The sequence below is a fragment of the Melospiza georgiana genome, chromosome 27, assembly GCF_028018845.1.
Source record: "Melospiza georgiana isolate bMelGeo1 chromosome 27, bMelGeo1.pri, whole genome shotgun sequence".
NCBI lineage: Eukaryota > Metazoa > Chordata > Aves > Passeriformes > Passerellidae > Melospiza > Melospiza georgiana.
The window spans coordinates 3336046-3349872 of NC_080456.1; the positions used below are offsets into that span (position 1 = coordinate 3336046).

At 48.1% G+C, this 13827-nt stretch overlaps 1 protein-coding gene across 4 annotated transcripts in view; it reads right to left on the reverse strand.

Annotated features, from left to right (window-relative positions):
- Positions 1–13827, reverse strand: part of GRAMD1B (GRAM domain containing 1B) — a 126500-nt gene that overhangs the window by 37560 nt on the left and 75113 nt on the right. For all 4 annotated transcript variants that reach the window (XM_058041228.1, XM_058041231.1, XM_058041229.1 and 1 more), the window contains 2 exons: positions 8507–8717; positions 394–414 (listed from right to left, as the gene is read on the reverse strand). In XM_058041228.1, the coding sequence (XP_057897211.1) occupies positions 394–414; positions 8507–8717 (232 nt within the window). The remainder of the gene's footprint in view (positions 1–393; positions 415–8506; positions 8718–13827) is intronic.

A 13827-nucleotide genomic window follows, 5' to 3' on the forward strand; every position in this document is an offset into this window, starting at 1 on the left:
CATTCCACAGCAGCAGATAATCAATGTTTACATTTTGTTCCTGAGGCCTGTCAGCCTCTCAGGAGGAAAAATCCTAAGGAAAAAATTTTTTCATAAAATGTGTCTGTGACAGCAGCTCTGTTTGTCACCACGTGTCACCACACCCTGCACTGGGACACCAGAGCTGCAGGATGTGGGGAGCATCACCAGAGTGACCAAAAGAACAAAGCTTCTGCTCTCTGTCTCTGGCATCCCTTCCCTGAGGATGCCAGCCCTCCTTTGCCAGTGCTGAGCCATTTCCAGCTCCTCCCTCTGGAAATGGTCAGGGTGCCCCAGTGCCACTGCAAAGCCCCTTTGCACCTTCCCCCCTCCCACCCAGAGCCACCCAGGGACAAGAGAAACAGGAGTACTTACATTATACCAACTCTGGCTTTTCTGTAAGGACAAAATAAAAGAGAAGCATTAGTTAGCACAGAGATCTTAGGATCAAAAAGAAAGAGGGACAGAGAAAGCAGGTCCAATCTGGTTTGGATCATTAGTGAAGTGAAAGTGGGATTAAACAGAAGATTTCAATGGGTTTCACAGTGTGGTGTGACACAGTTATCCCCAGTTACAGGAGCAAGGGACAAGTCCAGCAGCAGGAGTCTGGAACAGGAGACAGTTCAGGCCAAGGTGTGCATGTCCACATGCACACACACACAGACATGCTGTCACCTTGTCTGCAACCTGCAGCGCCAGCCAGCAACAGAGGAGCTCATCATCATCATCATCACATCATCACCATCATCATTATCACCATCACAACACCATCATCATTATCATCATCACATCACCATCATCATTGTCATCATCACATCATCACCATCATCATTATCACCATCACCACATCATCATCATCATCATCATTATCATCACCACATCACCATCATCATCATCTCTTTAGGGTTTTCATTCTTCCATTGGCCCGCTGGTCAAACGCACATTGAGCCCTCCAAGCAGTGCCAAGGGCAAGGACACAGCTTTGCCCACAAAAGGCAAATGTCCCAAGGGTATTTTGAATTTTAAAAGGGACACACACACACACACACACAGAGCCAGGAAAAGTGCTGTAGAAAATCGCTAGAGAAGCTAGGCAAGGAAAAAAAAAAGATAGATTTTTTTTTTCAGCATTTCAGCCACAGTGTTTTGCATCATCTGCACATGGGATTTTTAAATTTTTTTTCCCCCATCCTTATCATGGCGTTTCAGATGGTTGGAGAGGACAGGCCACACAGTCACATTGGAGCACATAAAAGAGCTGGCTCAGCTTGGAAAGCCACGCTTGGCAATTTCCAGCTGGAGGTGAGATTTATCTGCACTGGGAGAAGAAGGAATGAGCTTCCCACTGCAGCCAGGCTGGCTTTCCAAGGGCAGGACACTGAGCTCCTTCAGGACACAGGAATCCCCCTTTTTTGGGGGGATTTCCCTCATGGCAGTGAATCCTGGGGGCACCAGAGCCTTCCCCATGAGGGTGGGCAGCTCCAGCTGTGCTGTCCCCTCTCCCAAACCCTTCAGTGGACAACACACAAGGACAGCAGCAATATTTCACTGCCTTTCCTCCTCTGGAGCCACCTTGCTGCTGACCTTGGAGAATTTTCCAGGCTGGAATAGGAGGGGAAACGTTCTGTGCTGTGCCTGGCCACAGAGAAACCTCACTGAGAATTCCCTGGAATATTCATTCACAGGGACAGAGGCACTGCCTGCCCACCAAGGACACACAGGGTGTTCTGCCACAGGGAAGAAGCGTTGATGAAATCAGAGTGGAACAGATTTCTGTGAAGAGACAAGGGCAGCTCTGTTCCCACCCTGGATCTGCCTGCTCCAAGCTCCCTGTGTGCCACAGAACCTCACTGCATCCCATTTCTGAAGCACCCATTGCAGAGCTCTCTCGTGAAAAGCCCCACAGTCACACAGCACACAAGCTAAAATACAAAAATCTGACATTAAAAAGAGGAACACGCTCTTTTTTTCCCCCAAAATCCTGCAGAAAGGAGATGAGCTGAGGGGCTGAACACAGAGCATGGCTCATATCCCATTCCAAGCAGAGGAATTTCCTCCTGCTTCCCACTCTTCTCCATACTTGGCCACACCTGATCCATTCATAAAGGACTGGGTTGAAGTCATCCCTCTCTGCAAGTAGGACGTGGAAAAAAAAAAAAAAAAAGCCTTATGCAACCCAGTCTGGACTAAAAACAGCAGCAGGGTAATTAATCTGAGCCATGCACACAGCACCTTGTCCTCAGGAGCACAGCCCCTGAGGTGGAGTTGATTTTCCTGCAGATTTGTTTTGCCATCTGTCTGCATTAACGAGCAAAAGGCAGTAACTCAGAAATTCCTGGGAAAAAAAAAAAACTCATAATCGAACCATAATTGGCACACACAGAGCAGAGGCACTGCTGCCACTCTGCCTGCTAAATCAGGGTGCCCATGCTGTGGTGTCAGCACAGCCCAACAGGATTTCAGTCCTCTCTGCTGCATTCATTGCGGGAACTATTTTATTTTTCTTTTCCCTCCTCAAATTTGAATTCCATTTTCCCTCAATCAAGGGTCTTCTATAAAGGAGCTCTGCAGGTTCTTCTTTAAGCTCTTCCACACAAAAAAATTATACTGAGATCCATAATTATGGATGATTGCTGATTATACTGATACTCCATTATACTGATGTCCATAATTTTACCAACATCCTTAAATATACCAACACTCAAACCTCAGCTTTTCCTCCACCAAGACTTGTCCAAAATCCAAACAACCTCAGCCCTTAAATCTCTCCTTAAATCTCTCTTCTAATTTATCTTTTGTTTTTAAAGCTCACTGAGAGGGAGATGCAAACTGTGAAAATCAACAGACAGTAAAATGGAGAGGGGGAGAGGAAAAAAGAAAGAAAAAGGAAAAACATATTCTTACTTTGAGCAGGTTAAGTCTGTCATACTGGAAAAAGAAACCATAAGCATTAGAACTGAAAAGAGAAAATAAATCAGTAACAGGAGGAGGGGGCTGCACACAGAACAGACAGGGAGAAGATGGGACAGGTTTGCAGAGATGATGCTACAGGAGCACAGAGCAGAGCTCGTGGTTACAGGGGGGCTGTAACCAGGAAGAGCTTGGGAGGAATGTGAAAAATGGGCTATTTTCTCTAAGCCTTTAATTACTGCCTCGAAATAGTCGCGATTTAGTGACCTGACACCTGCATGCAGTGCTAGGGAAGGTCACAGCTCTGCAGGGCACACAGGGCACACACCAAACTGCACCCTGAGCACCTCACACAGAGCTCCTGCCTCTCAGCAGCACTGGCACACCAGCGGAGCACTCCAGGGCTTAAAACCTCCTGTAGAGCACTCCCTCTGACAATCCCAGGGCTCAAAATCTCCTGTAGAGCACTCCCTCTGACAATCCCAGTGCTCAAAATTCCTGGTGGAGCACGCCTTGTAACAATTCCAGAGTTCAAAACTCCTGGTGGAGAACCCCCTGTGACAATTCCAGTGTTTAAAATCCCTGACGGAGCATCTCTTCTGACAATTCCAGTGCTCAAAACTCCTGCTGGAGCACTCCCTGTGAGAAATCCAGTGCTAAAAATCTCCTGTAGAGCACTCCCTGTGACAATTCCAGGGTTTAAAACCCCTGCAGGAGCACTCCCTGGGACAATTCCAGTGCTTAAAACTGGTGGAGAACTGCAGTGCTCAAATCCCCCTGCTGGAGAACTCCCTGTGACAATTCCAGTGCTCAAAAACTCCTGCTGGAGCACTCCCTGTGACAATTTCAGTGTTTAAAACCCCTGATGGAGCATCTCCTCTGCAAATTCCAGTGTTTAAATCTTCTGGTGGAGCACTGCAGTGTTTAAATCTCCTGTTGGAGCACTCCCTGTGACAATTCCAGCGTTTAAAACCCCTGCTGGAGCACTTCCTCTGACTATTCCATCATTTAAATCTCCTGGTGGAGCACTCCCTGTGACAAATCCAATGTTTAAAACCCTTGATGGAGCACTGCCTTTCACTATCCCAACATTTAAATCTCCTGCTGGAGCACTCCCTGTGACAATTCCAGCATTTGAATCTCCTGCTGGAGCACTCCCTGTGACAATTTCAGTGTTTAAAACCCCTGATGGAGCATCTCCTCTGCAAATTCCAGTGTTTAAAACTCCTGGTGGATCATTCTCTGTGACAATTCCAGTGCTCAATACCCTTGGTGGAGCACTCCTTGTGATAATTCCAGTGTTTAAAACTCCTGGTGGATCACTCTGTGACAATTCTCGTGCTTTAAACTCCTGATGGAGCACTCAAGTGCTTAAAACTCCTGATGGAGCATCTCCTCTACAAATTCCAGTGTTTAAAACTCCTGGTGGAGCACTGCAGTGTTTAAATCTCCTGGTGGAGCACTCCCTGTGACAAATGCAGTGTTTAAAACCCTTGATGGAGCACTGCCTTTCACTATTCCAACATTTAAATCTCCTGGTGGAGCACTCCCTGTGACAATTCCAGTGCTCAAAACTCCTGCTGGAGCACTCCAGCATTTAAATCTCCTGCTGGAGCACTCCCTGTGACAATTCCAGCGTTTGAATCTCCTGCTGGAGCACTCCCTGCGACAATTCCAGCGTTTGAATCTCCTGCTGGAGCACTCCCTCTGACGGCAGCGCTGCAGCACGACAGAACAGCACACACAAAAGAGGGCAGGGAGCTCAAGCAGCGATTGTACCAACACAGCAGCAAACTCATGGGCTCGAGCTGCTCCACCTCATTAGGCAGACAGGCTGGGAAAGCAAACCATCCTTCCCGCAGGAGATGGGTGGGGAGAGGAGAAGAGGCCGAGAAAGGAGAGTTTGGAATCTTCGCCCTCTCTTTTTTTTGTTCCTAACCTCTCCCTGTGTGAGCAGACAACAGAATTGTCTGTGTGGGGTGGAGCAGGGGGTTAATGCCTGAAAATTCTTCATTTGTGCCAGAGGAAGCACACAACAGGCTGCACACTCGATGATGCTCGTGGCTCCAACTCAGAATATTCTGTGTGAGCAGGGCAGGAGGCTTTGGTGGGCTGCTGACGGTCCTGCCTGGGATCCCCTTCCCCTCCAAACTCATCTGGGCTGCACTTCCCTCACTTTCTCCATCTGCCTCACACTGGTTGGGTTTTTCCCTCTCAGAAAAGCAGGGGCTGGCTGCTGGCACCTCAGAGCACACACATTTTATAAACATCTCTCTGTCCAAGTTTGTTCCCACCAATCCCTGTCCCCAAACCTCTGCACCTGCAGCTCAGCACAGCCTGTCCTGCCCACACTCACCTGCCAGGATTCTGCCACTCCACACCTTGCACACCTCACCTTGAGGCTTTAGCCCCCCAGTGCTCCCCTGCACTTATCCCAGCTACAGAGACCAAGCACAAGACAATCTGTCTAAAATAAAACACACCAAGAAGCTCCCAGCAGGCAGCAGCAAGTCATGCAAGGTCAGGCTGGTCACAAGGACCATGACCAAGGGATGACAGTGAGCCAGCACTGCTCTCTGAGAACTTGCCTAGAAGGAAACCTGAGGCATCCACTGGGGAAAGGCCAAGACAAGGATTCTGAGGATTTTTGTGAAGCCATTCTGTGGATTTTTGTGAAGCCATCCAAGCCATTCTGCTGCCACAAAGTGGAAATGCCACTTTCTCCAACAACACCCCACCTGTGCTTCTGATTTTTCCACTCTTCTGAGGGCAGCACAGAGGTGTGAGATCAAATCCCAAACGATCTTATCTCCAATTCAAGCACCCACAGGGGGATCTTCCACTTCTCACCTCTCAGAGCGAGCCCATGAATTCTCACAATTCATTTGGGACAGGTTCTGCTCTACCAGGTTCAAGCTGGGTTCACCTGAAATCACTGATCTTTAATATTCACATCACACAGCAGAGCTTGCCAGGGCAGTAAGCTGAGATCACTGGCCACAAAAATGCAATTTATCATGGAAAGCAGGGAAGAAGTCACGGAGAACAACTCTGGTTTCTGAAAGCACGGAACAACTCTTGTTTCTGAAATCATGGAAGGAGAAGGGAAGAGAAGGGAAGGTGGCTCTGTTCAGCTCCAGAGGATTTCTCCCTGGCAAAAACAGCAGCTCACTTCAAGGGAGAGGGGAAAGCAGAACTGAAAGGTTGAAATGGTTTGGGATGTGATAATGTTCATCACAGGGATGTGATGAAGAGGCCAGTTCTCAGTCTGTGTGAGCAAACACAGAGATGCCAGTGATGCCAGTGAACCCAGCTTCCAGCTACAGGCACGGGGCTGAGCTCTTGCTGGCATTCTCCCAGGCACAGCAGGAGAATGCCTGGCTGGGGTCAGCACTCAGCACCACAGGGAGGGTTCCTGAGTGGTGAGACAGCTCTACAGTGGGGGGGACAGGAGAGAAAAAAGAAGGCTTACTTTGGAGAGGCGCTTGTGTGACTTAATCGGAGAGAAAGCATGCAGGAATGAAAAGAGAGAAATTAGGGAGAAAAGAAAAAATTACCTGGCAGATCAAGAGAAGGAAAACCCACACACCCAACAGAGAGCACGGCACCCTCTTGGAAAACACCAGGAATGAATTAAAGTTCAGCTTAGCAGTCACTGTGTTGGTAAAATTCTCACTCCCATGATTTTAATTTTGAGGGCCAGGGTGACACGACTCCTCTCTGTGGTTCCCTGTCATTAAGATTTTCTAAGCTTTTTAACGTAGACATTCCTGTAGTGAACTTTCTCACACACTTTCTGTAAATAATTCATGGTTTTGCATTCTTTTATAGAAGAAGAGAAAGTTGATGGACTGTTAGTTTGACCAGCGTCATTGCAGAGGTGGCACTGTCACCCTCCCATCTACTGTCACTGTTAGAAAACTATAAATGTTAGAGTTGGAAAATAAACTTCTTTTTTCCTTCACCTTGAGAACAGCGGTGTGAGTTTGTGTTTTCTCGTGTCCTGTAGCGACAGCTCCCCTTCCCAAGGATCCCATTTCCCTGTGAGCACCCCCAGTGTGGCTCCAGGGTGCCCTGCATCCTCCTGCCTCCCACCCATGGCTTCCTTTGGGAACTCAGTGCTGGCAACCCCGTGCTGAGGGTGTCACCAGCCCTGGGACGGGGTTTGTAGGTCACTGCGTGCACAGGAAGCCAGGCTGACCTCAAGGGCAACCTCAGAACGCCAATGATTCAGCTTGAAAAACCCTTTTCCCCCCTCTTTTGAACTCACAGACTGCCCCAGAGTGGTGAGAGATGAGAATGTGGGCCACTGAGTGCTGTTCCCTCTGCTGAGTGGCCACGAAGGGGAGGGGATGAGGATTTCTGGTCTGTGACACAGTCCAGCAATAAATCAGGCAAAGATCAAACAATTCACTTTATACAAACCATCAGAGTTCTGCCTGGGAAATTATTCAGGCTGAAACATCTCCCTTCAAAAATCTGGGCAAACACAAGTGCTCCTGACAGCTGACACATCACTGATCTTGGGTCATAATCAAAGGTTTATTTGGCACCCCAGGCTCTTGTGTGTGTTTTACCAGGTCCCACTGCTCACACAAAAACCTAGAGCCAAACCTGAAACACTCTTTCCCTACACAGTAAAGACAAAGCTGTTTCTAACACCATCCAAAGACACAAAACCTTCCTGGGGAAAATATCAGCGACCCTGGGCAAGCCAGCCATAACACTGCAGCCATGGGAGGGATGGGCAGAGGGTGGGAAAAGTGATTCTGTGCAATTTGAACTGATCTCAGAGGGCTTGGATAGGACTGGGAAAATGCACAGGCCCTTCACAGGGGAAACCTGATTGATTTCATGATCCAGGTGAAAAAAAAAAGCAATTGCAACAGCTGATTTTCAAGGTGTGCTGAAAACCCCTGGTGGAGGAGTATTCCCACAGAACCTCCCAAGGAACAGGACCTCAAGAGAAAGGACCTAGAGAAAGGACCTTTCCTGGAGAGAAAGCTCCTAGAGAAAACAGGACCTAGAGAAAACAGGACCTAGAGAAAACAGGACGTAGGGAAAGGACCATTCCTAGAGAAAGGACCTACAGAAAGGACTTAGAGAAAACAGGACTTGGAGAGAAAGGACCTGGAGAAAGGACCTTTCCTGGAGAGAAAGGACTTAGAGAAAACAAGACCTAGAGAAAACAGGACCTAGAGAAAGGATCTTTTCTCAAGAGAAAGGACCTAGAGAAAGGACCTTTCCTCGAGAGAAAGGACCCAGAGAAAACAGGACCTAGAGAAAAGACCATTCCTAGAGAAAGGACCTAGAGAAAGCACCTTTCCTTTCTCAGCTTGAGAGAAAGGACCTAGAGAAAGGACCTTTCCTTGAGAGAAAGGACCTAGAGCAAACAGGACCTAGAGAACGCTGTAGCCTCACAGCTGTGCTCAGCCTGACCCAGGTGAAGGACTCTGAGTTAGCAGAACCCTCAGAAACCCCACGTGTGAAGAGGGAGGCAACCAGCCAGAGAAGAAGGCGGCAGAGGACAAAGCCAGCGCGGCTGATCCCGGCACCGCGTCCCCGCGCCCAGGCTCACCTTGGAGTTCTTGGCCCCGCTGCGGCCTGACTGTGAGGAGCAGCTCCTCTGGACGCCCTGCTCCGGCGTGGACGGCGACTTGTCCGAGGAGTGGTCGGAGCCCTTCTCCACCATGGCGTCCCCCTGGGCGTCCTGCGGCGTGGGCGAGCGCGAGCGTTTGCGCAGGATCGGGGAGCAGGCGGGCGTGCTGCGGTTGGAGTTACTGGCGGTGCTGTGGGGAACAGGGAGGGCAAGGAGCACGGTTAGAGCATGGCCACGCTGAAACAGCCCGGGCTGGGCAGCAGCCACAGCGCAGAGCTGCTTCCTGAGCTGCCAGAGCAGCACTCCCCGCGCCCCCCGTGGGTTTGGGCACTTCTCCTTTAGCAGAGGAACTGCTGGCAGTGCCTTTGTCCGACCACCCTCCAACCCCTCAGAGCACAGAGCAGTGCCCACCAGAAGGAACGCGTTGGCTCCTGGAGTTTCTAACGATCTGAGCTTAGAGAAATCAAATGTGCACTGAAGAACGAGAGAAGTGTCAGCGTGTGCTCAAATACAGCCCCGCTCTGCCCCTCCTTTGTTAGCGCAGCTCTTCTCAACAGGATGCACGAAAATGGGGTCACACCTTTCACAAAACACCCCATCAAAGAGCATCACAAACCCCTGGGCTCTGGGAGGGGAGTTGTGATGACATTCAATGCAGCATTTCCTGTGCAGAGCCATCCTTTCCCACACCAGTTAGAGCTGGGCATGGAAACGGTTTGCTGTGACCCAAAAGCGTTTGTGATTACAAAATAATTAAAAATTAAGTTCCTTTTTCACAATGGGAAAAGCAAGGCCTTTCAGGGTTTTACAGAAATTATGAGGGGAATGGAACTTCTCATTCTCTTTCCTCAGCAAATGTCCCAGTAATGTACAAACTAACACAGAACAGGAAAACTCAGATTTCCTCACTGCTCCTTCTCTTTTGATGCCTCTCCTTCCTGCCAGACTCTTCAGAATCCCACACACTACTCCCATTTTTCCCTCCGTCACTCATTTCCTTCAGGAGCCAAATCTATTTCTGACCAGGCCAGACATCCTCGAGGCTTTTCCAGCTGTGCTGCCCCAGCCAGCAGGTCACAGAGGAGCCTGGTGCGGGGATTGCATCTGTACAAACTTCTTCAGGAGCCTGATTTCTCATGGGCAACACCAAACACCTGACAGCACAGGCAGCAGGGAAAGGATGGAGGAATTACAGCTGCGAGGGACTGAATTAAAGAAGTTGTTAGACTCTTAAGGGCTATGATTAAAGCCAAACTGCACACAGCAATCACAATAATGCACAGCAACGTGCTCCAAATGGATCATTTCCTCCCTGAAAACCTAGAGGAGCTGAACACATGCCTGAGGTTTCATTAATTGCCAGATAAAAACCATATCCATCTCTCCTTACCTCTGAAGATGCCAAAACCATTTTACAAGCATTAGTTAGATACAAGCAGCCGGTGTAACACACTCCCCGGGTTTGGCTTGGTTTGGTTTTGGATGAACTGCGCTTGTAAATTCTCCTTTATTTGCTCACTGCTTGTGTCAATGCACAAGTGATGAAATTTTCCCTGAGCAGCCTGCAGGAAGCACCCAGCCAAGCTGCTTATGCAAACAGGGCCAGAATCAGATTTCCTGGGAGCTGGCACGGGGCAGGAACAGCAGCATGGAGCGTCCCAGGAGCCCCTGGGAAGATGTTTTCATCCCTACAAAGTGTGGAATTTCATTTCAGGCTTGAAATGAAAAAGGGTGTGCAAAATGTTCTGTGGGCAGGAAGGTGGATTAAGTTAAACTCTGCTCTGTTACCTATTTCTACTCAGTAGGATGAGAAATACAGAGCAATGAAAACCTGCTCAAATATCACCCAAACCCCAAGGCAGCTCCAGTGCAAAACAATCCCCTTTGGCTTGGGGCTCTTCACCAGGAGCAACTGAACATTCTCAAGGGAAATATTGTCACATCCTCTTGTCCTGTGCCGTCCCTTTCCCTGGACAAGGCACAGGAATATTGAATGCTAAACCAGTGCAGCAATAACAATATTCAAGATATATATAAATACACACACACACACACATATATATATGTGTATATATATATACATATATATATATATACACATATATATATATACACACACACATATATATAAAATAGCAATATTCAAGATTTAATCCCCCCCCCAAATAATAACTGCAGGAAAACACAAATCAAAAAATGATCTGGACCATTCTCCCAGCAGCTCTGCCTGCCACATTTCAGGTATAACATGAAGTAAAATTATCAGGGATTTCTTATTTTACTGAAGTACTAAAAAGCATCAGGTTCCTTCACAGATTTTCAGCTGATCCAGTCAAAGTGATGTTTCACCTGGTCTGTGCTCCTGCTCAACTCAATTTTAGCAGCCCAGCAGAGCTAGATTGGTGGCTCCAAGTTCATCAGCAGCAGTCCCAGGGATGGAATTGGTTCTGAACTGATGGAACTGGTTCTGAATTGCCATTTTTACAGACTGCAGAAAAGGTAGATTTCTAATTGAAACCTCTGAATTCTGAAGCTGTGTTGGTCCTGCTTGTTATTGAGGCGACACTGGTTGTGTGAGAGGTCCCCAAAAACACAAGACAAGAATCTGAAGCCACTGTCCCCATCACTGGCTAAACCTGTGTGAACACATGGGCTATTTTTTCCTCTACAAAACCTGAGTTTACCACACACAACCCCTTTCTCATTTTCACTTCGTGCAAGTTCAGTTTCACTTTGAGCCTGAGTTTAGAGCAGCTCTGTCAAGACCAAAAAAAAGCCAAACTCAGTCTCCAGCCTCTGTTTGCTTTCAGTTTGCACTTGGGAGATTTTGCTGCTGCTCAATGCTGCTCAGAATGAGCAGCTCAAAACCAGGGTACAGCTGCCATAGCGTGCAGGTGAAACTCAAAAAATGCTGCAAAGTTTGGTGCTATTTTTGTCTTTTTTTTGGTCTTGCAAAGCTCCTCAAGGTGGGTTTTTGGTCACAGCCCAGCGCTACAGCTGCACAGGAGCAGCACCAGCTCAGATGTTTTAGATCATTCAGATGCATTCAGATCATTGCTTAGAGCTGGCAATTTTATTTTTGCCCAGCTCGCACACTGCCATAGCCACAATTTTTGGTGCCAGCTCTGCCAAGCACAACCTTGGGCAGATTCTGTCTTTCAAGCTCATTTAAAAAGTTAAATCCATCCACAAATATCATGTTAGGTGTGTGTGGATTCTCACCTTTGCAGAAATAGGAGGGAAAAATAACATCAAGGGCTCCTTCTTTGGCTCTCCCCGCAGTCAGTGGCACAAATATCAAACCCAGGAGGGCTGAATTTCCCTCCTGCTTTCTGATAACTGGGAAAAGCTGAATATTTCTCACATTAAGGACTCGTTTCAAGCTCATTTTTTAGTTTAAAAAATTAAATCCATCCACAAACATTATGTTAGGTGTGTGTGGATTCTCACTTCTGTAGAAATAGGGTGGGGGGGGAAATAGCACCAAGGGCTCCTTCTCTGGCTCTCCTTGCACAAATATCAAGCCCAGGAGGGCAGAATTTCCTGATAATTCAGGATATTCTGATAAAAAGCTGAATATTTCTCACATGAAGGACTGCACAGACAGAGAAAATGATAACTCTGTTAGCTGATGCCAGCGAGGATGGGCATGGAGAGCACAGGGCTGCCCCTGCCCTGAGCCCCTCAGAGCTGTCCCTGCTCCTGCTCCCTCCCTGCAGTTTGAATTCCCCTCCTATTTTCTGATAACTGGGAAAAGCTGAATATTTCTGACATGAAGGACTCGTTTCAAGCTCATTTTTTAGTTTAAAAAATTAAATCCATCCACATCTATTGTGCTCGGTGTGTGTGGATTCTCACCTCTGCCAAAATAGGGGGGATAATAACACCAAGGGCTCATTCTTCGGCTCTCCCTGCAGTCAGTGGCACAAATATCAAACCCAGGAGGGCTCCTATATTCTGATAACTGGGAAAAGCTGAATATTTCTCACATGAGGGGCTGCACAGACAGAGAAAATGATGGGTCTTTTGGCTGATGCCAGCGAGGATGGGCACGGAGAGCATGGGGCTGCCCCTGCCCCGAGCCCCACAGGGCTCTCCGTGCTCCTTCCCTGGAGTTTGAATTTCCCTCCTATTTTCCGATAACTGAGAAAAGCTGAATATTTCTCACACGAAGGACTCATTTCAAACTCATTTTTTAGTTTAAAAAATTAAATCCATCCACAAATATCATCTTGTGTGTGTGTGGATTCTCACTTCTGTAGAAATAGGAGGAGGGAAAAAACACCAAGGGCTCCTTCTTTGGCTCTCCCTGCAGTCAGTGGCACAAATACCAAAGCCAGGAGGGCTGAATTTCCCGGTAATTGGGAAAAGCTGAATATTTCTGACATGAGGGACTGCACAAACAGATAAAATGATGAATCTATTGGCTGATGCCAGCGAGGACGGGCACGGAGAGCACAGGGCTGCCCCTGCCCCGAGCCCCACAGGGCTCTCCGTGCTCCTGCTCCTTCCAGTTTGAATCCAGCCCAAGCCCAGCCATGACGAACGCTTTCTGCAGTTGCCATGGCGACCGAGGCCTGCAATTGAACCAGCAATCCACGCCTGAAATGCCAAAACGGCCCTGACCCACTTTGAAATAAAAATAATTGTAATAAATAACGCTTTAGAGACCTAATTGCCCAGAGTGCATTCAGGGCCTCACGTCCCCCTGCAGAGTGGCCTTCAGTGGGTGAGACAGATTAAGTGAGGGACAGAACACAAACAAGCCCACCTAAGCAGCAGCCCCTTTGCTCTGAGGTGAAAACCTCTGCACAGAGCATTGGAAAGCACAGGAGGCTGGGTTTGTCTCCTTGCTTTATGTCCTTGCTGTCCCTAAAGGAAAAACCTCACCAAAATACCATCAGCAAGCGTGGGGCGGGTGGGAAGGGGCCAAACTCTGCTCAGATGTTGAGGAAAAGCATCAATATCTGCAGCCTGCCAGTATCTTGGAACTGGAGAGGGGGTTTTAGCAGAAATTGTAGTGGTAGGACAAGGAGTAATAAAGTCAGACTGAAAGAGGGGAAATTTAGGTTGGATAAATGAAGAAATTGTTCCCTGTGAAGGTGGGGAGGCCCTGGCAGAGGTGCCCAGAGAAGCTGGGGCTGCTCCATCCCTGGAATTCCAAGGCTTTGTCTCCTTGCTTTATGTCCTTGCTGTCCCTAAAGGAAAAACCTCACCAAAATACCATCAGCAAGCGTGGAGTGGGTGGGAAGGGGCCAAACTCTGCTCAGATGTTGAGGAAAAGCATCAATATCTGCAGC